The sequence below is a fragment of the Fopius arisanus genome, unplaced genomic scaffold (genome assembly GCF_000806365.1).
Source record: "Fopius arisanus strain USDA-PBARC FA_bdor unplaced genomic scaffold, ASM80636v1 scaffold00016, whole genome shotgun sequence".
Lineage (NCBI taxonomy): Eukaryota > Metazoa > Arthropoda > Insecta > Hymenoptera > Braconidae > Fopius > Fopius arisanus.
In genome coordinates this window covers 1,122,961-1,147,508 of record NW_011887755.1, presented here as the reverse complement: position 1 = coordinate 1,147,508, position 24,548 = coordinate 1,122,961, and the positions used below count along the sequence as shown (strand labels likewise).

The 24,548-nt window shown below is 40.3% G+C and overlaps 1 protein-coding gene across 5 annotated transcripts; it reads left to right on the top strand.

The window, feature by feature from the left end:
- Positions 1 to 400: 400 nt before the first annotated feature.
- On the top strand, positions 401 to 16,122 carry gw (trinucleotide repeat containing adaptor protein gawky). 5 transcript variants are annotated; one of them, XM_011300220.1, is made up of 10 exons: positions 5,554 to 5,831; positions 5,918 to 5,988; positions 7,218 to 7,380; positions 7,522 to 7,699; positions 8,332 to 12,110; positions 12,462 to 12,653; positions 13,290 to 13,463; positions 13,883 to 14,656; positions 14,861 to 15,084; positions 15,165 to 16,122. In XM_011300220.1, the coding sequence occupies exons 3-10, from the start codon at positions 7,312 to 7,314 to the stop codon at positions 15,907 to 15,909; spliced, it is 6,135 nt and encodes a 2,044-aa protein (XP_011298522.1). In that variant the 5' UTR covers positions 5,554 to 5,831; positions 5,918 to 5,988; positions 7,218 to 7,311; the 3' UTR covers positions 15,910 to 16,122. The 5 variants fall into 5 exon arrangements, with proteins under 5 accessions (XP_011298523.1, XP_011298522.1, XP_011298524.1 ...); XM_011300221.1 differs by lacking the exons at positions 5,554 to 5,831; positions 5,918 to 5,988 and adding an exon at positions 401 to 560; XM_011300222.1 differs by lacking the exon at positions 5,918 to 5,988 and having other exon boundaries at positions 14,870 to 15,084.
- The last annotated feature ends 8,426 nt before the right edge of the window (positions 16,123 to 24,548 follow it).

Below are 24,548 nucleotides of genomic sequence, written 5' to 3'. Positions count from 1 at the left end.
CATTGCAAGAAAAATTTCGATGGGTAAGATCTTCTGAGAAAATATCTGCAATACCGAGTCCTACTTAACCATCTGATTATAATTAATTTGTCTGAGAATGTCCAGATTTCCATGTCCATTTTAAATCACTTTCCAAATTCTGGAAATCAGTGGACGCCGGAAATTTCGAGTGACCAGTCCCTGGTTAAATCTTCGTGTAAATACCTGGGTAACTTTCCAAAAGACCATTAGCCTCGATCAAAACGACTCAATTTCGAAAAAAACGACAGAAGCGGAGGGAGAAGACACACCTTATATCCGACTCGTCTGTTGCTTCCGGTTTTGAGTATAGGATCTGTCTCTTGAAAAATGATCGGCTTTTTGCGATGCGCCTTGCCGCGGTAACCTCTGCAAACTCCGTGCCAAGTAATGGAGTCTCATTTTCAATGAAAATCCGTGGTTAGTACGCAAATGTGTTTTTCAGCGTGTTTAACGTGGAAAAGAGCTATTTTTTTTATCATCGAGTTGTGATAGTGAGAGTTTTAAACGACTTTGAACACCATTCGAACGCGTTGCCGCAGGTGAGTACGAAAAATGTGAAAAAATAAAAACAAGATGAATTGTACGATTTCGTCTTAACAAGGGGTCAACCGTATCGGGCTTTACGGTTGGTGTATAAAAAATATAAATATAACCTATATATGCATTACCTATCGAGACAAATATCAGGGACATGCATAGGGCGGTCAAACGATAAGAACAAGTCTCTCGGTTATTGTAAACAACAATAATGCCATATTTTTAATAAACAAATCACGACAATCATGATTTTGCCAACACTTGAGCGAGTGTAACGCAGCTGCCATATTGTTAACCATATTCTTCCATCTCTGTCTCTCTTTCTTCCAGACAACTCGTATTTTTCCACTGGCATTCGACTAGAAAGAACAAAATTCCACCAATTCCACTCTGTACGTGAAAAAAATTGATAGAATCCTCTCAACACCCAGCAATATGTGTTCAGTAATGCGAGCAGAGTTGTCTGAATTAACGGAATTTGCCCACTCCAAAAATGGTTACTCCACAACTTTATTTAGAAGAATATCCACTCCTTTAACTTTTCTTCCTCAATTTTACTATTTTGCTATTTTACTGTTCCACATTTGTTAAATTGGCGTTTGGAGGTCGACGGATGGTCAATCGGAAGACATCATTGAGGATAATTAACGCCACATTCCACCGGTGAACGTGCAATATATTTTTACAACACCCCCCTCCTCCTGCATCATTAAAATGTGGAGAAAAAAAATTACGGCTTTTCCGATGGATAAAATAAAATAGTGATGGAGTAATTCAGAGTTGGAGAGCGAGAGCTGCAATGAGCCCTTATGATAATTAAAGAAATCCTCATTAATTGGAATAATTATGATGATTACCCACGATATGCAAACTTGTGAAGAATTGCCGATTACATCCTTCCCTGGGGGCATTAAGTACAACGTTATACATGATGCCTCTAAGTATATCCAGTGGGAGTGTCTCTGGAATGTGGTCACACTGGCCGGACCGTATGCTTCTCTTTACCATGTTCATCTCGCTAAATTCTTCTTAATCTTTTTCTCATTCCCTTCTTCAATGTATACTCCTTCCCGTGCCATCGCCTGCGAGTTCCTTCACCAATAAAATCATGAAAACCCCCGGGACCGAGAGCTCGTCCTCAGCACCATCCACAACTGCTCATTTTTTTAAATTCCCCCAAGACCGTGTGAACTTTTCATTCTTCACATTCTAATACTATTTGAAATGGAGCTCCTCATCACTTTGATTATTTATCTCAAATATTCGAAGGAATGGAAATTTTCAGGGACGATCAAAAGTCTTGGACGAATTCGTGGAGTGAAGAGAATTTTAGTTAAATATATTCTGGTATTTCTAATTCATCTGAATTTCAAGAACATTCTGCACGTATTTTCTAGATGTTCAAAGATTTAGAACCCTCTCAGGTTTTTATGAATTTTATAGTAGAAATTTCAAACAATAATTCTCAGGTGTTCCGCAGACTTTCCGATTTTCCTAGCGTGCACCTAGAATCAGAAGTTGAATAGAATATTCGAGAAATCGTCGGAATCCCATGAGATCTCCATAAATCCCATGCAATTTAAAAGTCCAGTTGACAATCCATCCGCAAAGTGCGTCTTCACCGTGGAAAACGTAGAAATTACGGTTGTTCCGCTCGATGCGATCCCTTGGCATGTCGATCCTTTTCCGCACCGTCCGAATCTCTTACCTTAACGCCTCCCTATCCGTTCTTTTCCCTCATGCCCATGTATACCGTATTCCAATACATATATGTATTAGGAGCACGTGGATACGTCATGGTTGTGGTCTCCAACGAGGAAGAATCGGCCACCACTAGGAGACAGTGCAAAAAAAAAATAAGAAAAAAACAAGAAAGAGAGAGAAAAGATGATGGCAAAAACGCTTGAACGATGCGAAAAAAAAAATTAAAGGATAGATAGATAGGAGTGAGATCCGTACACATGTACGAGGTTTCGTAATGAATATATATCGGGATAAAATAGCAAAGGGGGAGAGGGTCGACCTTGCCCCGCAACTGGCTGAGTGCTTGTTGCCAAGCTACATTGTATATATAGTCATCGTACAAATGCACACATGTATATATGTACACTGCGGTGCCTGGTAAATGGAGAGAGGGGGACAATATATCCTATGTACATCGAAAGACTGTAGAGCAACAATGTTTATTACTTCGTAAAGCAAAATAGGGAGAAGTTGAGGGAAAAAATTATTCAATTTTCAGCGGTTGTGGGAGAGAACCGCGACTTCTCCACTTGTCGATACCTTTTACGTAAGTGCGTCATACCGGGGCATTATTTGGTGGTATTTCATTGCGATCTACCAACTCTGGTTTCGATACTCTTTTTCCCAGCAGTAGTCGTTGATATTAATTGCTTAATTATGTTATCATGTTAATTAGCCAGCAAGGAGCACAATTTTTGCGAATTTTGTGAAATATGAAATTGGACGGGGTTAACGGATTGCGTAATGAGTGCTCGTGTGGGTGAAGTATTTGGGCCAGGAATTACCAGGGGGGAGGGATAGGGGAGCTGAGTGGAGGAACAAAGCGGTGAGAAATATCAAGTACTGGTATCGTTTTGCGTTATGCTCTTTTACAGCGTGACACCGTTCTTCTGTTAATTGACCGAAGTTATCGGTACTTCACACCTCCTTGGGTTCTTTTTACCGACAATCAACCGCCCGGTGGTAATTGGGATGGATAGAAAAAATTACTTCAGAATCGATTCGAGTGTTTCACCTTGAAATTGGAAGAGAATTCCATTACTTGTTTCAATTGTCATGAAATGAATCTCAAATGAATCTCAAATGAGTTTGTATTAATATTCTCAGGAAGCTCTCACCTTTTGAGGATTTATTCAGACTTAATTCACGCTGAATTTTCAGATAAATAATTTCCTAAATCACCGAAATGTTCATGTTCTGATAAAAAATGTGTGTTTGGGGTGCATCATTAGGCCCCTGAGGAGTCGCTGTAGAGTCATAGAATTATCGTGGGGTATTGCTAATTCATGGCGAGGACAACCCCCGGTTCCACATGAAGGGTCTGAAACATAGATAGCTCGTGAATAAGAAAATGGAGCTGGCACGCGAGACACGGGATACTCTCTGAATGCAACAATAACAAACGTGTGAGGACATTGACGATGCGCCTCGTCGGACCACGGATAATGCGCGGCTGTGGACATGCCGAGGTGACCAAGAAGATTCCCCAGGGGAAGAGCAGAGGGAGATTGCCTTGTTCCTTGTTGTAATCTCAGCTGTCTCCGGGGTCTTTAACAATTCTCTACGCGAAAAAGTCACACTTGGCTCGCTTTTCCACCATTCTCTATCCTACCACATTCAAGAATAATGCATTTGTCGCCCGACGCACTTGCAAATTGGATAGTTACACTCTGATTCCTTTCAATAACATTTTACCGTTCAAGTTATACGGAGTACGAATTTCTTGGAAAGTCGCGAATGTCCCGGGGAATCTAATCTCTTAAACTATTAAATTCTCCATAAAAATTATTGAACAAATTATAGCGAATAACGAAGAATATCTAATTGATGATTTTAAAAATTTTTCGTTGCTAAAAATTTATCAAATCTGACCGTGGAGTTTCATACGATTCTCGAAGGGGATAGAGTAGAGTAGGGGTCGATACATCCCCTGGAAGTGGAGTTTCATACGATTCTCGATGGAGAGTAGAAAAGGGGAAAAAATGGAAAACACTGTAAAGAAAAAAGACGAGCGAAGGGTGTGAATATTTATTCAGCACTTAGGAGGGAGAGAAAAAAGTTGGCAAAAAGGGGGTGAGAGTGAGAGGAGGGGGCCAATATGACGGACGCGGGTGTGAGGAAAAGGCGAAGATTCTTCCCCCAGCCTCTAGTATTTCACCATAGCCATTTTTTTTTTTCTTGTAATACTGTTGGCGAAAGGGAGAGCCAGGGGAGAGTGAGAGAGTAGAAGTAGAAGGGAAGGTAGATAGAAACAGTGGTGCTGAGGGAGAAGGGCAGACGCGCGCCAGAGGGAACAGCGCTGCTGGTGTGTTCGTTTGCTAGACCTGACCGTCGCACCATTCTCGTATACCTTTCTCGTACATACAGATGCCTGTATATATGTAACTGGCAGATCAATAATTTCCGATACTGGTGAGTCTCTGGGAAGCAATGTCGCGACGCCCTGCCGACGCTTTCGACGTTTCCGATGTTTTCGACCCTCTGCACTCCCCACGACGATGAAAACGCATTTCGATCTGTTCCCTCATTCAGCTACAAGGATGAATACCTCTCCCACGTCGTCCAATAACCAATACAGAAGCGCACAAACTCAATCGAATTAATTATCCCCGGTAATTAGGATTCATTAATTCAATATTTTACAAAGCGTATGAAGAACTTTCGAAGGTCAATGCGTAGTCAGATCGATGAAATCGATGGAGCCCCGGCTAAGCACATTTTCCCTCAGCTTTAACGGTATACAAGAGAGAAGTACGGGAACGTTCTGTCTCTTTTGTCTCTCCAAGGGAATTCTCCCGACGGCTAGGGGTTGGGGGGTTCTGGGCTTCACTGGTGTGCACCTCCTAGGTGGAGCACCGATTTTGCCAGTACCTTGACAAGACAAGATGAGAGAATTTTCTCTCTGGAAAAGAGAGAGCCACGGTGTGTGTGCGCGTGAGCGTAAACTCGCCAGGAAGGATTTAGGGAGCGAAAAAAAACGGCTGATGGAGAGGGAGTTAAAAGAGAAAAAAGGAAGAAGACAGAGTGAGAGGGAGGAATGGAAATGTACAAAAGAGAAATACTAAGAGGGGGTAGTGTGTGGAGTAGAGAGGGGAGTCGTGGTTTCATCGGATTGGTGAAGAGAGGGGAGGGATGAGGGTAAGAGGGAAATGGGATGGGAGTGGGAGATGGAGAGGGAAGGGAGGGAGTGTTGGCAGCGCCTCGGTGGCGAGTTGTGGAGAGTTGATTTCTCGTCGGTGAATGGAGCATGTCGAGCACGTCCAATATTGAAACGTGAACGTGGCTTCGCGCGTGCACCAAAAGTAATAGCCCCTCTCCCTTCGCCCCTCCACCACTGTTGAAAACTTCTTTACCCCTCCCTCCACTCACCATGCAATAAGATACCAAGTTGTTGGTGTGTATACGATGGGGAGAAGGTACGCTCGTGAGAATAACCAACTACACTAGCGCGAGTACGAGGTTTTCGGTATTCCGCGCTAGCCAAATAGCTCCGTGCGGACTGTATGTGCTCTTTCTTTGGAGCCGTAAGCGTAAGTTATTCCCTTCAGCATCGCTATTTATTTATTTAATGTTTTTCATTCGTTTTTTTTTAAATTGTTCCATTGATTTTCCCCAGGAAAGAGAGTGTCGGATTTCAATTCGTTAGTCGTTCCTCGTGGCTGATTAGCGGGGAATTTATTTGTAGAAGTGAGTTCACTATTTGGAGTGGTGTTTTGTGATACCAGTGCGTGTGTATTTATCTTTATCTCATAATCCTTTCTCGCCCAGTTTATTGTTGCCGATTTGGCATTCGATGGGTAGATTTTTCGAGTAATTTTAACACTCGATTTACGGTTTATTGGCCCGTGGTTGATGCTTCGTGTTTCGTGTTCACATGCCACGCAAGCATTTACAGCGATTTTCGATTGTGATATAATCGTTGGGTGTCATTGCTGTAGTCTTTTGACGTTTTTAAGTGCCTCAGGTTTTTAGTTTATTTCTATGAATTTATTTTATTTTTTTTCGCCAAATGCTGCGCCTTTTGCGTTTTATTTGAAATCCCAGGCTGACCTTTCGAAAATACGATGACTGTGGGGTCGTACGGTGTGTTAGTGGACAGAGAGGGGCCCCAAAGGGGGAGAGCAACCGAGAGTAGAGTATAGTATAAGTTCTGCGAGGAATTTGTTTTCACTGTTGTAATGGGTGCACGGTGCTCTCTGTGCGCTGGAAAATGTTAAGTGGGATGTGATCCACCGTTGTTCAATTCCCCTTTACTTATTCTCTCCCCCGACTTCTTCCTCATTTCGTCTCTATCCGTCTCACCCCCTCCCTCTCATGCCTGATTTATTTATTTTATATCACTCGTCTGCCGGTAATTTTGAGATTGAATTTTGCGCGACGATTTGAATAAAATGGTGGTACGATTTCGAAAAATTCTCCACGACTTTTCTTTACTCTTTATTTTTCACAAATCGATATGCATGGATTTTCATGTCCGTGTGCGACTACCCTTTCCATCCAATTTAGTTCTCCATGGTTTCTAACTATGGTTTCACCTCTCCTTTTTTTTTTTTTTTGCCACCGTCGATTATCTTGAAGGATGGTCTGGGATATGGGTGTTTGTACGAGGTTTAATTTGTCTTCTGCACCAGCGTGGAAACAGTGTCAAGCTGTATTTCTGAGTTTGAATGATCGTAAAGTCTTTTTTTTTCCACAGTTCGTCGCGCTATGGTGCCAATATGGCTCAGATAGCAATCTTATCTCTGATGAAAATGATCCGAAATCTGTTTCTAGCGTTTTGTTCACCTGTCGCAGGTGAAATACAAAATTTTGTCGCGTAGAAAGTCGTCGTCACTCGAGATTTAGACAGTTGTCTGATTTATCATTAATCAAAAGGATCTGAAAAAATTGATTAGAATGATTAATAATGATTGCAGATCCCTATTGGCATGGAGCTGGGAGCGCACTGATAGTGATAGTCTATGAGATCTTGGTTTCTATGCATTGCCTGCCAAAGAAGAACTGAGCCCAATGTTTCCACACAATTCTAGTTCACATGAGATTTCTACCGAAACAAATGCCTTCGTACAAAATTCCAAGGTGAGTTGAATTAAAGTGTGAGATTGGAGGAAATGTGAGACTTATTGGAGCAGTCCAGTGATGCAATACATTGCAATGGAGTCTAATCATAGCCAACGGTCTTCAATGGTTTTTTTTTATATCCTCCTTTATTTGTTGCAGGGGGATGTAGTAGTATTAGAGGAAAGCAGTCTGAGTGGGGCGCGGGAAGGGGAACGACCAGAGCATGCTAGGTACTGTGATATCGAATTCATAAACAGCAGCATGATGGCAGCACCTACCAGCCACCCCAAAGCTACCGCCGCCAATGACTTCTTAACCGTCCTGCCACGCCAATCTGGTAGGTTTCAATTTTTTATTAACTAAGATATGAGGTAGATGATGAGATACGAGGGGCTGAAATGATCATGAGGTGGTCAGTTCCACTCGGTTTATGAGAGTCTCCATTTTGAAATGAAATTGCTTGGAGTAGTCATTATTGCTTCTTTGTTCTTATCTTTTTCGGCTTGTTGTCCCACTGAATTTATCCTGGTCGACGAATTCAATATTTACCGATTATTCTGCGAATATCTTCGACTTTTCGGCTGAATTCCATTGTTTTTGGCGTATTTATGCTTTTATTTATATTTAGAAACGTTGATTGACATGTTGAGGGCAATATAAACACAAGAATTTCGGACGTTTTATCGCTCGAGTTTTAAACAATTTATCCGGTAAACAAGTAGATGAATTTAAATAAATCAAAGACGATATTTTTAGTTTTCCAAGTACATCCAAACACCTTGCAATTTTTTTTATTCGTTGGGATTTAATAGAATAATTTGACTTTATGAGAAATAAATATCTGACACGGACAAGGACTCTCAATAATTAGTTTAGACGATATTGTGAGCGTAGTGGTTAATAGTTGGTGTCAATGTGGATTGGATTGGATTGCCGATTGAGAGGTGGAAAAATGGTGTGATGTTGCAGGTGAGCTCAGCTTTGCCGATGGAGGTGAGGCCTGCCAGTCAGTGGCACCAGAAACCACAAAAAATCCAACAAATCACCTTCTAACCTACGATAATAATGATAAAATAAACAACCACAACAATGCAGAACATAATCATCACAAGTACAGAAAGCAAAATACACGGGGCTCGCTTGGTAAACTGGGCAGCTCAGCCGATAATTCTAAGTGTACGTGTAAGCCGTTAAGTGATAATAAGAATAGCTTTAGCGTTATAAGCATTAGGGTACTAATGTTAAGTGTACGTTTAAATGATACGATAGGCGTTGATTGTTGTACCGCTGGGGTACCTAGCCTAGTTAGGATACCCAAGTCTGATTGCCCCCAGCGGCAGCTTTATCGCGCCAAACTTGTCGACAATTACTCCTTACTAGGGTCCCGCCTTCACCACGGCGAAAACAATAACATTAAGGCTAATATTAGATTAATAAGTAATAATAACTCAAAGTCTGTGATATTGCTCAGCTCAACAAGTTACGGTGACTATTACTATCTAGATGTTACTGGCGATGGATTCGTTGGTATTAATGCTGTTGGAATCCCGGTTATTTTAGTTGATAATGATACGAGTTATGGTAACCGATCAAATCGTGTCGAAGCAATTGGCGAAAGATGTTCAGTAGTTACCACTATGATTGGTGATATCAGAGCAATTGGCCTTGACGTCCAGCACTACAATCAGAATATCAGTAATTCAGTGAACGATGCTTGCCAATTAAATCACGATTTCATTGACAACTGGGATAAATCGGTCCTATCTCGTGCTCACAAATTAACGGCTATGAATGCCTGTTCTTCCATTACGCTTATCGTTTCCAAAAACGAATTCACCGACCGCATTAACGATTATTTGCAATCTCTCATTGACGATGATAATCTCACTCAAGTCCGAGCATCGTCTCCAGTTACTTCTCAATATTATCAACAATTACTGTCGCACGTCACCGTCACCAAGCTGACGCAACGCATATGTGTTCCATTATTGATTAAGAGCAAGGGTTACGATAAAAACAACAACGTTGCTAATAATAGTGATTATTGTAACATTGAAGATACTGAAGGGTCTGCTGAAAAGAAACATCATCGTCGTTGTAACGATAATACGACTACGATGAATATTAATGGTAACAATAATCAAGATGTTATCCAAGACATTGTTAACGTCGCTGTGTGCTACAAGACTAGTGTAATGACTACTAATATTAGGATGTTAGGGTCTCAAAATGATGGTATTAGTCGTACCGAAGCAACAATATTTACTGTTGGTGCTCTTTCATTTCAGGATAACAATAAGTCTAACATGCCTCTAAATGATAGTTTTAAGATAAATAAGTATCATGTGTCTACTAAGATTGCTCTTGAATCTAACGGTAATGTTAAGTCCGTATCTAAGTCTAGCGATAAGTCTGAAATGTCTCATCAAGCTCGACTTGACGTGTCTGATGATGAGCGAGTTGTACGTGTCAGATCATCTAACAACATTCCTACACTTACTACCTGCGAGCCTACGATGACGCTTAAAAGCCAATCAGCCACCGTCACATCCCAAACTGAAACAGTACCTGCATCATTGCGTGTCGCTTTCGAGAATCAATCGATTGTCGTGAGCCCCCAAACTCCTACGAATACATTGAATTCTTATGAACAAGTGAATGATTATATCAACGAACGTTTTGCTGATAATGCTGATGCAAGCCCATCAACCGGTCATTGGGCAAGACTGATTGCATACGTTCGTGCTCTGATTCCTGCTTGCAACGAGGCATACAAAAACAACGAGAGCAACTGCGAAAGCCAACGTTATCTACTCAAGCGGGCCCTACACTGTCTATTCGGTGAATCACCAAAATATACTCACAGTGATCCCAATGTTGATTACAAAAAACGCTGGGGTATTCCGATCATCCTATCACTGGCTGGTGGAGGCGAGAGTTCCCTCAATACCGGTGGTGGCACCAACTGGGGCTCATCTCAAGCAACAACACCAAATAATAATAATCCCAATCCATCTGGCTGGGGTGGTACTCCAGGTAATGCACCACCACCATCATCCAACTGGGGTACAAACAATGTTAATCGTCCTGTCACTAATCCAAATCAAAATCAAAATCAAGGGCCACCGGGTAATCAAACAAATCCATCGACAGTGAATAAAACAAACAATTCAAATGCAGCCTCTAATTCACAAGCAGGTCCACCAACATCTCAGCCAGCTAATCAAACCAATCAAGCCAGTCCAAATGGCCCTTGGCCGCAGGGTAAGCCCAACCCATCGGTAGGACCAGGGCCGAATCAACCAGCGCCAAACAACAATGGAAACAATCTCCAGCAATCGCCCCCCTCTGGTGGTCCACCAGGTGCCAATGGTAATAACAATCAGGCAGTCTCACCCCAGAGCAGTGCAGCATCGACTGGAAGTGCGAGTAATTCATCACCACCGACAATGCCCCCCAATCCATCGACCAAGCAACAATTGGAGCAACTTAACACGATGAGAGAGGCCCTCTTCAGCCAGGATGGCTGGAGTTGTCAACACGTCAATCAAGATACCAATTGGGATGTGCCAGCCTCACCAGAGCCAACAGTGAATAAGGACGGTGTTCCAATGTGGAAGCCCCCAGTGAACAATGGCACCGACCTCTGGGAAGCTAATCTTCGCAATGGAGGCCAGCCACCGCCTCCCCAACAAGCTAAAACACCTTGGGGTCACACTCCCTCGACAAACATCGGTGGAACATGGGGTGAGGACGACGAGGCAGCTGACTCCTCCAACATGTGGACAGGGGCTCCAACACCGACTCAACCCAATACACCACAGTGGGCAGGTGCTACTAGTAATCAGACTGGATCGAACTGGGGTGATCCGAGAGTTGATCCTCGTGATCCCAGAGATATCAGATCAGTTGATCCTCGCGAAATGAGAGATCCACGCGACCACCGCATGTCGATGGATCCCAGAGAGCATCTCCGCCCGATGGACCCTATGGGACGTGACCCGAGAATGGCTGATATGCGTGGAGACATCCGTGGAGGAGTCTCTGGACGTCTCAATGGGGCCAGTGCTGATGCAATGTGGGGACAACCACCAGGACCACCTCATCATCAGATGGGACATCAGCATCCCTCAGGGCCACCTGCTAAAATGATCAATCCATCGAGTATGAATCAGTGGGCAGCACCACCACCCAAAGAAATGATCCCTGGTAAACCTTCTGGCTGGGAGGAGCCCTCACCACCAGCTCAACGGAGAAATGTGCCGAATTACGACGATGGGACTAGCCTGTGGGGCAATCCAGCTGCCAATCAGCGTCCCATGGCTGGTAGCAAAGTGTCTCACTGGAAGGATGTACCCTCTCAGAATTTGGGAAGGGGTGGAATGCAGTGTCCACCTGGAATGCCACAAAATCGCATGCCTGGTCAGCCAATGAAACCAGATGTCGGGGGGCCTGTGTGGGGACATCCCGCTGCACAGGGACGCAATGGATCGTGGGGTGAGGGACCTCATGAGACTACCAACTGGGATGAGCCTAAGACTCCAGCTTCATGGAACGAACCACCACTCAATCCAGCTTCTTGGGGTGGACCCAGCCATAAGCCTAAGGCCATGGGACCCTCTGGCAGCTGGGGAGACGCTGATATGGAGCCTGTACCCAGCTGGGGTCATCCTAGCAAACCTGCACTCACTAAAGAGGTCATTTGGAACAGCAGAGAGTTCCGGTATCTCTGTGATTTGGGGTACAAGGTAAGCCCGATTTTTTATTTTTATTCGGGGGGGATAAAATTCTCTTTACATATTTTTGCAATTTTTATTTTCATTCTCAGGCATTTATTTCATGGAAAAATCGTGAATGCACGTATATCCAATTCAATTATTTAGAAGAGTCAATCCAAAATTATTAAAATGCCGGAAAATTCACCATTAAATTCGAAATTGAATGGAAAGTTTTTTCCGGCACGAATTTCGAACAGTCTATAAAAGTTTAATAAACGTCAGTAATTATTGAAAATTGAAAGAGTCATTTTCCAAAAGTGAAGTAATTGTAATGATTTTACAAATTGTTGATCATATCGTAATTTCTTTGGAAAAATATAGAAGGAGGATGTGGAAACAGCCCTGAGAAAGCGTGAAATGAATCGCGACGAGGCTCAGGAGCTCCTTCAGATTCGTGCACTGGATTGGCGTCGTCACGATGCTCCGTCCGGTTACGATCCAACCAACCCATCATCCATGTCTGGTGCATACCCGAAATTCAGCCACGTCGCTCAGCAAATGTCTTTCCCACCGGTAAGTCCAGCCATAAAATTCGCATGTAATTGATTACATTTCCCACGTGTACATTTTTACCGGAGAGATTTCAAGAGTTAACCATTGAGTCCTGGGTACGGTGAAAACTGATTTTGAGTGGATAACGCTGAATAACAAAAAAAAAAAAACCATGGTTGTGTGTCACTCGAGAGTTTAGGTGTTTCCTTTGTTCCTCTATTGAAGCCAAAATTCTTGCATTTGAGAGAAGTAACTAGTTTGCTAGCGTAAGACAATTGTAATTGGGTTGGTGCTCTTCTGGTGAAGGTGGTTAACAGGTAATCAGGTGCCGTAGCGAATACAGCCAGTTATTATGGTAGTTAGCTTTTTTAAAAAGGTTGTGTACAATTTCTACCTTTGGAAAATCTGTCTTGAAATATTTTTTCAATGACTCTTCCTGGCGAAGGCTGAACTGTCTGAATGTGGAACGAAGTTCCCGACCAGTTCTTCAATTTAAAAAAATAATTGAAGAGGATTAAGATTCGATCACGTTCAACTCTCATTTCTTCCTGAATTCCTGGTTGTATTCGCCCGCAATGCTGACCCTCTGAAGAAGTGAAATATAGTGGAAGGCGACTAGGTAAAGTAGCTGGGGTACAAGGGTGTTATGTAACGCAGGGCGAGTGCCTGGGTGTGCGGCCTAGCGGGGGTGCAACTGGCAGCGTAAGTGGTTCGGTGGCCAGCGCCAGCCTCTTGAAGCTCCAGCAACAGCAGCAACAGCAAAAGGCAGCAGTGCAAATGCAACCACCGCAACAGCAAACCGCCAATCCTCCGCAGCCGCCCTTTAACCAGGTGACAATACCTGACAAACGGCACACGCATATGCGCAGAATTCACAATTCTCCCAAAAATAGTCTCGTTACGATTCTTGTTATTGAAAGCAATCTTTTCTCTCTTCTCTCTCCTGCTTAAATGCATCCATGACAATGAATATTACACCTCCATTGGCTTTCATATGGTTTTTGCCTGTGCGTTTGTTTTGCCGGTTTATTTTCCATTTATTACCGTTTGTTTGCATGATTGCTTCGTCTGTGCTACAAAATTCTCATGCAGCATGAGCTCGAGAAAATTAATAAAAAAGTCATGTGCTTTTAGCACATTCCAATGTTGATTGCAATAGCGTAAATAATACTGGTCGACAGCGAAAGTCAATTATTCAGATAGTAAATCATAACGAATTGAGGGTAATTGGATGAATAAATTCTGTTCAGGCATCGAGAACACCCCAGAATCCACCGAGCACCCAGCAGCTTAGAATGCTCGTGCAGCAGATTCAACTCGCCGTCCAGGAGGGTTATCTCAATCAGCAGATACTCAATCAACCCCTGGCACCGCCCACTCTGATTCTATTGAATCAACTGCTCCAACAAATCAAAGTTCTTCAGCAACTACACCAGCAAAACTCGGTTCAGAGTTCTCTCAAATGCAACAGCCAGACTGTTCTCCAAATAAGTGTTCAGATAACAAAGACAAAGCAACAAATAGCAAATCTCCAGAATCAGATAGCCGTGCAGCAGGCGACATATATGAAACAGCAGGCACAACAGCAACAGCAGCACTCAGCCCCGTCCCAAACGTCGGATTACTACAAGACTTCTGTGCATGATCCAATGTCCGCAATTCAGAATAGCTTCAGTGACTTGATGATGAATAAGGAGCCACCAGTGAGCCAACAACAATCGAGATTGAATCAGTGGAAGCTTCCATCACTCGACAAGGATGGGGATATTACTGGCAATGAATTCTCACGTGCGCCAGGTACAACGAGCAAACCACCGCAGACCTCAGGTCTCAGTCATACTCACACAAGTCCCAATATGAACCCATTACTGGGACAGGCAGATGGCACTTGGTCAACGAGACTTGGTGACAGTGGCTGGCCAGATGCTGGCAACAGTGATGCCACTGATGGAAAGGATTGGCAGCCAGGCAGTGCTGCATTCACTGATCTAGTCCCAGAGTTCGAGCCTGGCAAACCATGGAAGGTAATCACTTTTCAGTTTATCAAATTAATATTTGAAAAAATATCTTACGCTTTTACTTTAAGAAATATTTCACGATATTTTGTCTCTTGATTAAATGAATTCGATTTTAAAATTAGCATTTTAAATCATCTGTTTTCTTGTGCGCTGTTGAAGTGTACTATGTGTGCGAGTTTGTCAGGATTTGCCTATATTTGGTCTTTTTAGGGCACTCAGATGAAGAACATTGAGGACGATCCTAGTATTACTCCAGGCTCGGTTGTGAGATCGTTGTCACTAGCAGCCATCAAGGATCCCGATACCATATTCTCATCGAGCTCCAAAACATCACCACCACCTCAGCCACAAAATGTTGATACTTCAATTCCTAGTCTGAGTAACTCAACGTGGAGTTTTAATCCACCTGCAACAACACCCAGCGCATTCTCAAGGTAATGAATTTATTTGGAGTTTGTCTCACGGAGTTTGTAAAAATTACGGACAATTTTCTTCATTTTTTTCTTCTCCACAGCTCTAAAAATACCTGGACAGACTTAGCGCCACCGCCAACAGCAGTTACCTCAGAATTATGGGGTGCTCCAATGAACAAAGCTCGTCAGGGTCCACCACCTGGTCTCAGCAGCAAGGGTGTCAGCAATGCCAGCAATGGTTGGGCTGGATTAGGTGGAGTTAGTCGATCATCCAGTTCATGGGGTCTCCAATCTGGTGGTGGTGCCGGTGGTGGAGGAGGTAGCAGCAATGCCGGATGGCTTGTTGGTGGTACTTGGCTACTGCTCAAGAATTTAACACCTCAGATTGATGGCTCTACGTTGAAAACACTCTGTATGCAACATGGGCCTGTTCAAGATTTTCGTCTGTACCTGAATCATGGAATTGCCCTTACTAAATACTCTTCACGGGATGAGTCTAGCAAGGCTCAAGGAGCCCTGAATAACTGCGTCCTTGGTAACACGACAATATTCGCCGAGTCTCCAGCAGACAGCGAGGTCCACACACTCCTCCAACAGTTGAGTCACGGTGGTCAACAGCAAACAGGCAGCTCGGGTGGTAGTGGCTGGGGCCTCCGCTCCTCCAACAAAGCAGGACCACCACCTGACACCTGGGGAGGCACTTCCAGCCAACTTTGGGGCGCTCCACCTACCACCAATTCCCTCTGGAGCAACACTGGAATTGACAGCGGTGAAGCACACAGGACAACACCAAGCTCCCTCAACTCGTACTTACCCGGAGATCTTCTGGGAGGTGAGTCGATGTAGAGCGGAAACACAGGGCATCGAGTCCACTGGGCCATCACCTAAGCTCTCTGAGCTTAAGTGACAAAAAAAATAAATCATCAGCGTCAATAATTAATCTTCGTCGATCGAAATAAATAGGAAACAAATGTTGGAGCCCGTCAACGCCGGCAAAATTGTTTCATCCTAATTTATCTTCCTGATTTTATTTAGACTTCGTATTAGAGACAAAAAAAACCTTCCATTCTTGATTATTGGCTTCTTTTTGGAACGGTTTCCCTTGGAATTTCCCGGGGAAAAAAAAACTAAATGATCAAAGACAGCGCGACATCCGAGCACACATTGACGCTAGAGTTGAATGATTACAAAATGTCGATTGAGTCTTCTCGAAAATGTCAATTAACGTTAATAATAATGATGATTATCGGAACGAGTTACTTAACAAAAAGACAAGCGAATGAAAATTAATATAAAAATAAATAAACAAGAAAGAATGGAAGAACAGCCAAACGATCTTACTGCGATAAACCAACAAATGAAAACAACACTAAATTAAACAGACAAAATGTTTTAAATAAAGATAAAAGTTTAATTACGAGAATAGGAAAGTTTAATAATTTGAATTAATCCGATCGGTTATCTCGGAGACCATCGAATCGGGTTCAAGTGCGCATGAACGTGCAAACACACCCAATCCCCCCTAAAAATCTCCTAAACCAAACCTAAACGAAGCTCTCTCGCACCTCATGCAATGTGCACTGAGCTTGGATTTTTATCTCGGGTTTTCCGACGTGGAATTACGGAGTTATAATGAAAGATGAAAAATTCAGAAGCCACTTCATTACCTCAATTCTCGTAACTCTCACGCACAATGTGACCGTGTCGATAATTTTCAATTGAAGACAACAATTATTTCCCTAAATCTAAAAAATGCCTGTTTTTCCTATGATACCGTAATTCCCCTCTGAACCCGCAGCAGAGTAAGAGCGATATAAAGAAAAAATTTAAAAAAAAAATACACAAGTAATAAAAAACAAAGTAAAACCCAAGGCCAAAGGTCTCTGATCGTGTCGGGGAGTGTTCCATTTTTTTTGCTGAACAGTTTCAAGACTGCAGCGAGTATCAAACTTAGACTGTACCAATCTAATCAAAAGAATGAAATCTTGAAAAGAAAAAAATAATGAAAAGACAAAAAATAAAGCATTGACGTCGCTGCCCGCCGTCCTGCTGTGGCTAAAGGACACTAGAGGATAGACGAAAAAAAAAAGAAAATTATGAGACAAAAAAAAAATTTCATAAAACGCGGAAAATTGAAGGGGAAAAAAAAACGGGCTGGCCGGGCAACGACACAACGATACCAAATGTTATCGCAATAACGTAAATTTTATTCTATATTAAATCTAAATGCCACCTGTCGTGCCAATGTCCAGTGTGTCTCTGTACCATTTATTAATGTAGAGTTAAAAAAACGATTAAGGAGGAGGGAAAAAAACTGAAAAAAAAACGAAAAAAAAAAACAAAACTTATTATAAATAGTAATTAATGATTAATGATAAAGATATTGCGTGAGGGAGTTGACAAAAACAAAATAACATTTTAATTCGAGTCAAGTCGTGGTGGCATTAAGTACTGGCCGGTATTAACGTTATGCCTCCTTGTGATAACGAATAACAGCGAGAAATTGTCGAGACTGGGCCAATGGCGAGCGTTGTCCCGTCACTGACCGTTTCCACGTGAGCAAAATGAAAAAAAAAAAAAATGTTTTTTCATAAAAAAAAAAAGGAACGTTGTTTAAGGTTTAAAAAAAGGAAATTGAGCATTCTTTTTTCCAACGTCGAAGGTACCTGATGGACTGAAAACCAAACGACGACCGAGCAAAAATAAAAATAGATGTGTTTTTTTTTTCTACTCCACGGCGAGCTTTTTTCTTGAAATGATCGGCAATAATCTGGGGCGATTGGTCATGGAGAAGAATTGAGCGGAGTTGCAAAGAGTTGAAACGTAAAGATTAATGTAACATTAAAACCAACAATCAGACATTAACCGAGGGAGTTGATGAAGTAATGAGAGTAAAAGGAGAAACAATCGTGACGTGAGAATTTAGGTGATTAAATTATTGGAGAGGGCCACAGATAAGGAAGAAAACAGCGCGATGATTATAACTATGAATTTGAGTGACCCACTGCGCTAGGAACTTCATAAATATAGAGTAAACTATAAACCTCGGAGTATATCTAAGCGAATTTAATGTTTAAGAATTGAGATAGAAACATTTCACGATGAAATAGCGAGCTAAGATGTTTGGGGAGTGACTGGGGAGAAAGATTATATGACGGGGGAGGATGTTGGAGGATGATGACAACACGAAAACACGCTTATCTAACAATACAACGTCGACGTAAGAAGTTTCTTTATACATATGTACATTTGTAATGACACATTGCACACGAATTGCGAGAATGAGGAATAATCATGGTTTACTTAATTGATAGGGGTGCATGATTGTGGAGAGTCTAAAACACGTACTATTTGCTAGGGCCCATCGACAGCTAATCACTATTTAATTATCTTAATTTTTCTCTTTTTTCTCATTTTTCTTCTTTTATTCGAATCTTTCGCCTTTTGTTGAGCATCAGGTGAAGGTGTTTTCAGAGTTAATGCCCTGGTATTCAACGGACGTAGACTTAAGGATTTATCGAATGGATAAGTGTTTTAAACGGTATTTAAGAGTTGACATATAGTTGCCCGGAGTAAAATCCATTTGAGACGGGTGACAAATTTTATTATCGAATTATATCGGAGGATAACCATTGATTAACAGGAATTAACAACTCTGAATTTATTAGTCAGGATTGTTCCTCGTACTTGGCATTTAACTTCGGGCTGTCGTGAATTTTTAATCATTATTTTTATTTTTATTTATCGGCTATCGGTTTAATGATGATTATTGTGTTCTTAGTGAGAAATTTACGGGGTGGAAATTGATGAGAATCTGTTGAGACATTGCTAAACTCAAATTGTTTGAGATCAACGAGAAAGAGAGAGACCGAGAGTCAAGGGATACGATTAATTGTTTAAAATAGATCCAAGTAAATTGAATATTTCTTTTTCCAAGTATTCCGCCACGTGGATTAAACGTGTGATTAAATGTAATATATCGAATCGAATCAAAGAAGTGTCGAAGTTTCAAATCTTTCTCGGAGACGTAGAAAGATTATTTCTTGTGATAATATTGAATTTAGATAACTAGGATCTCTTTTGCGAATCCTGAAGAGATTTCAAGCGTGGGGATGGTGGGGTGTCATAATTAAACTAGAGAATGGAGGAATAGAGAGTCGAGGGTGGAGGGTAAAAGTCGCCTTTGTATATCACCCCGGGGGAATAACGGCGCATAAGTGGAATTAAACTGAAAAAATCCAGAAAAAGAAAAAAAAAATATTATAATAACTTAGATATAAACAATTGCTTTTCGACGCTCGCAGTCCCCCCTTGATACACGTAATATAATTGCTAATATAGAATATAATTTTAGTATCAGTAGAGAAAAAAATAATTCACCATTTTCATATATATATATATATGTGTAGATATGTATATATATATATTTATGAAGAGCTATTAGCCTATCGTACATTACCTATTGTTTAAACGATTATTGATATTTCGAGGGAGAAAATAGGCGGATTATCGGTGGATTGCCGAGTGGTCCAGTATTTTCAATCTCCTACAAATTCCAGTGGAAAATAATTAACATAAATGCCCGAAGACTCGGAGCAGACGATCACCATCATCGCTCTTTCTCCCTCAGTAATCCCTGTTCGTGAAAGAAAGTTGAACGATAATAATTGAAGTGCAATGAATTAATCGCACAACCTTTACTGCTCGTCCATTAATCTTTAAGGATCAATGTCTTTCCTGTTATCAATGTTCGCTTGCTCTCTCCACTCTCACTCTCTCTCTTTTTATCTCATCAAGCTCGATGTAACTTTGCTCTTAGTATTATAGCACTGAGCTTTTACGTATTGAAAAACTTAAAAATAAATAATATGCCTGTTCCCTTCCTGTCGAGCCGCAGAAACAAATTCTCAACAACGATGCGGATACAATCATGACAAAAAAGATATTTTAATGTTAGAGAGCGTTTCCATTTATTCTGATGAATCGTTCAAATTAATCTCGAGAAAGAGCGATTTATGATCACTCACACTCCCGACGAGTCTCTCATTTCCATCTCGATACCAAAAACGAGTCTAATCGTGACTATTTATTCTCATTGGAGTTGAAGCTGAGGCTAGTGGCCCATCGTGAAAATCACACAATAACTATGTTTAAAATTAAAAAAAAAAAACTATCTAAAATACAAAACGATAAAACTCGCGAGCTCGATCGTGCCGGACGGGTTCTACGTTTTATTTATTTTTTTTTCTTTAATTAATCGCGAGGCAGACGATTATTTTCGAGTACATTAGGATTTAAGATAAGGAAAAAACACCTGCAATGTGATATTCTCGTGTCTTGTCCGACGAGAGACGTTGTTCTAAGAATATAGTTGACGTTTGCGCGTAATTTTAGGAAAAAAAAATATGAAAAAATACAAAAAAAACATTAAGTAACTATAATAATCGTCGGATGAGGACCGTTGGCTCTTCATATCAGGGAGAGTGACGTAGACTATAAATTTAGACAAAAAAAAAATCGAAAAATCCAAAAAAATGTTTGAAAGGTGCGAGTGAGGATGAACAGGTGTGAGTGTGTGCATTTGACGTTTGTTATACATTAAGGAATTAACATTGTCTTGGCTCAAAGATGAATATTGCGGTTTTCCCCACATAACACATTTATTCCCCAGTCTATGTATTTTTTATTGCTCTTTATTTCCCATCGTAGGTTTTTTTTTCGGTTGATAAAAATGAACGAGTGTCTTATATCATTATGACTATTATTAATAATTATGAATTATGATTATTATTATTATTATTATTATTATTATTATTATATATATTTTTTTTTTTGGTGTACCGGGTATTTCTTCCGGCGAATTTCTCTAGTATCGCCTTCGATAATATGTAGGATCTGATTTTCTATGCCATTTTAGTTCGTAAGAGTGTTTTTTTTTTCTATTTTGGTTTTAACAATTTTTTTTTTTTACTATTATGTAGCGTTATGTTTGAAGAAAATTGATTAGCTGTTGGAGAAATCCGACATGGCCATTATTGACCTCTTTCAAAGACACTTTACAAAGTCACAAATCATTATTTTATTTTTCTTCCCTTGTTGACTATTATTTTTGATGATTTAATTCGCTGAACTTTTCCCACCGCTTTTTCAATTATCCATTTATTGTCAAGGTGAAATAAAATGCGTCTAGATCGCTCGATGCGACGCGCGCGCAAAATATTATTTTAAACAGCACAAATGAGAATTCAATAAATCCAGATTAAATACATTTTATTTTGTAAACAAATGTTTCGGCCAAATATAACCCTGCTCATTAAACAAATGCATTTAGTTTAGGATTAAGAAATGAAAAAAGAAAAAAACAAAAAAGAAAATACAACTTCACTATTGGCACTTGATATTCTTGGAGACGAGTTTATTTCTCGTGAATAAATCCCCTGAACAAGTTACTCCGCTAATTCCCTCTCTCGATAACATTTATTCTTAATTTATTCTTTTAAAAAAGAGTTAAGTCAAAGGAAGACTATTGTTGAATCGGCCCTTAAGTATCGTACCTGAACCTAAAATTGAGGATTAGTATCCCCCGGTACTCGAATTATCTCCAATTTTCATTCTCAATTCCGTCAGCGATCGGTGTGGAGTCGGACTAGTCGAATTTTCTGAAAAAAAAATTTCAGGAATTTGTTAAAAAAAACTAAAAAAAATAATAAACCCCATTAATACCCCACGGTGCCCCACTGCACACGGATTGCGCTTCGTTCTTAGTAATACCTTCACCATAATTTAATCTCTGGAGCTCTGCATTAAGCCTAAATAAACTACCAACCAATGAATCATAAATGCAGAGCAGGTCGGTTCGCGTTAACATTCACAATTAACGCCAGTATCAATCTGTGATCTTGTTGACGATCCATCGTGTTAGCGTCATGAAGAAGCTTCTGAGAGTGCTAAATTCATCATTAATTCCTAAATTAATGAATCTAAAGTAACTGTGACATAAATAAAATAGCTCCCCATAAATCGCACTTATTCTACAGCTATCGATGAATAGTGTATAATTTTTATTTAAGCTTAAACCACAACTGTAATCGCTGTCACAACTCTCGTTGTAGTAGCCATTGCCCCCTACCCTCTTTCCCCCCCTTCCCCCTCTTTATTCAATAATTGAAAAACTGTTGAATGATAAAAATCCTATCGATTTATTGTTGCATACCACTATGATTATCGTTAATTGTTATATCAACAATCTACTACTCGAAACGATATTTAAATAACTGAATTAACGCTAAAACGTATTTGTAATATACTCGTAAACAAAAAAAAGCCTTATATGTATCTCAGTAATGTTTTTTTTCAATTTTTATCATTATTATTGTTTTTCGTTGTAATCATTCGATTTATTTAATATTAAAAGGAAAACAACAGAGTGAATATGTTACAAGTGTGGGTTTGAGGAAGCAAAAACAGAAAGGGATCTCGTATTTTACTCGATCAATGATTCGTCCATTTGCATCGTGGATAACAAATTCGTGATAAAGGCAATTATTATATGAATAAACATGAGAAAACAAAAACAGAGTGTTTCTCTGAAAACGAGTATTCATTCGAATCTACCTCGAAAGTTTTTCCTCGTCGAGGCTGTTCAATTATAGGACTTTGTTTTTTTTTCCAATTCCATTATTGTTTTCCTTCTAAGGCAGGCGTTTAATGGAAGGCACACTGTGTTATGGGATGAATAAAAATGAGGTGATAAATCGGAAAAAATCCCTGGATATCAGATTTGTCCTCCACATACTCACGATATTGACAGAAAAAAAAAAAAATAGATTTCCACTGTATTCCTCATTTTTTTTCATCACTGAAGCAACAGAGATACTCCAGGATTCGATCCTATTGTGTGATCCAATACGTTTGATGGATTAAATAATTCTGTGCCACATTAATTGAAAGAAACTGCGGGCCTTGCATTAGGGTACGTCGACTAGTCGGATTAAACGGTTGTCACTTACAAAAAAAAAAATCCAGAATGTCATTGAATTTTGTTTTTGTTTCGTTTTTAATTAGTTGTATGACCGACGGCCGATTGATTCAGTTCAAATTAAGTATTACACGTGTGAGATACAACGTAATTAACCAGATGAAGAAGAAACTATTATATGAAAATCGACAAGAAAAACGATGAAAATGTAAAAGAGAGCGAAAGAGATAAGTGTGGATGCGCATACATACTAGTTATTAAGTGTAATGAACACACATGTAAGGGTATTTATTGATAGACACCAAGAAATGTGACAATTTAATATCGGTAATAGTAAGCATTGAAAACAGAAGAGGTAAAAAAACACTAACGATAGCAATTTATTAATAAATTATAACGTGAGAGAGATTTGATGGAAACCTGTTGCAGATTAATCTATCACAATTAATTGATTGAAGGAGAATTGTAATGAGAAATTCAAGTGTTCATCCATCGTGCGAATGCCACATGCATACACAACACGTACACAAACACCTTTGCTTTATTTGAGGGAAAATAGTGGGGCAAAATGGACACCAGATAAAATTGATAAAGTACTTCATGTCATGGATGTTTAAAAAAAAAAAATTCTGGCGTTCCTTTCGTTCCCTGTCCTCGGACAATCACGAAAAGTGCACGTATTCCTCAAAAAATTGAATAATTTCATTACTATTCCCCAACTGCGTGGCGAGGCTCTACACTTACGTCCGTTAATAGTATTCAAAATAAGATGAGATTAACGAGGATAATTAGGCCATTTGGTGAATTTTCAAGGAGCGAGACGTGTTCATTCCAGTTGAGCGTTAACGTTTGACACTTAAAAATGGAAAACTAACTAAAATATGAGATAACAAGCATGCGACATGATAATAAGCCCCAGTTGTATTAACAAAGAAATTGAAAGATCAATTTTTCTGCACATCTCAAATAAACCGACGTATCAAAGTGCACCAACAGCTGATTGTTGCACAGTATGTCAGTACGTATCAGTACGTAATTATCAAAAAAAAAAATTCAAACGCTGAACAATTGATTTTTCAATTTTCTAACTCAATGTTTCGATAGATTGTCAAGAGTTTGGGGGAAAAATTTACTGAGGACGAGGAACGATATAATTGTGGAAAGGGAAAGAAGGGAAAAGTGTCGTTGCATAATTCTTCTCATCACTGCTCATTCGAAGCCAAAAATAAAGCAAAAAATAATGAAAAAAAATGCCTATGAGGGATCAATGTAACTTGAAAAAAAAAAATAATATCAATAAGAACATATTTTTAGAATATATTCTAACGCGGAGAATCTTTCAAAACGCGTGGTAATTACAGTGGGCTTACTACTTAAATGTCGTCCCTGTTATACTAGAATAAACTGACAAAAAATGAATAAAAATAGTCGAAAGAAAAAAACAGACGCAATTGCCGTTCGATCTCTACGGGCCATTTATTTTATTTCATTCTACTCTCGCTTGCTT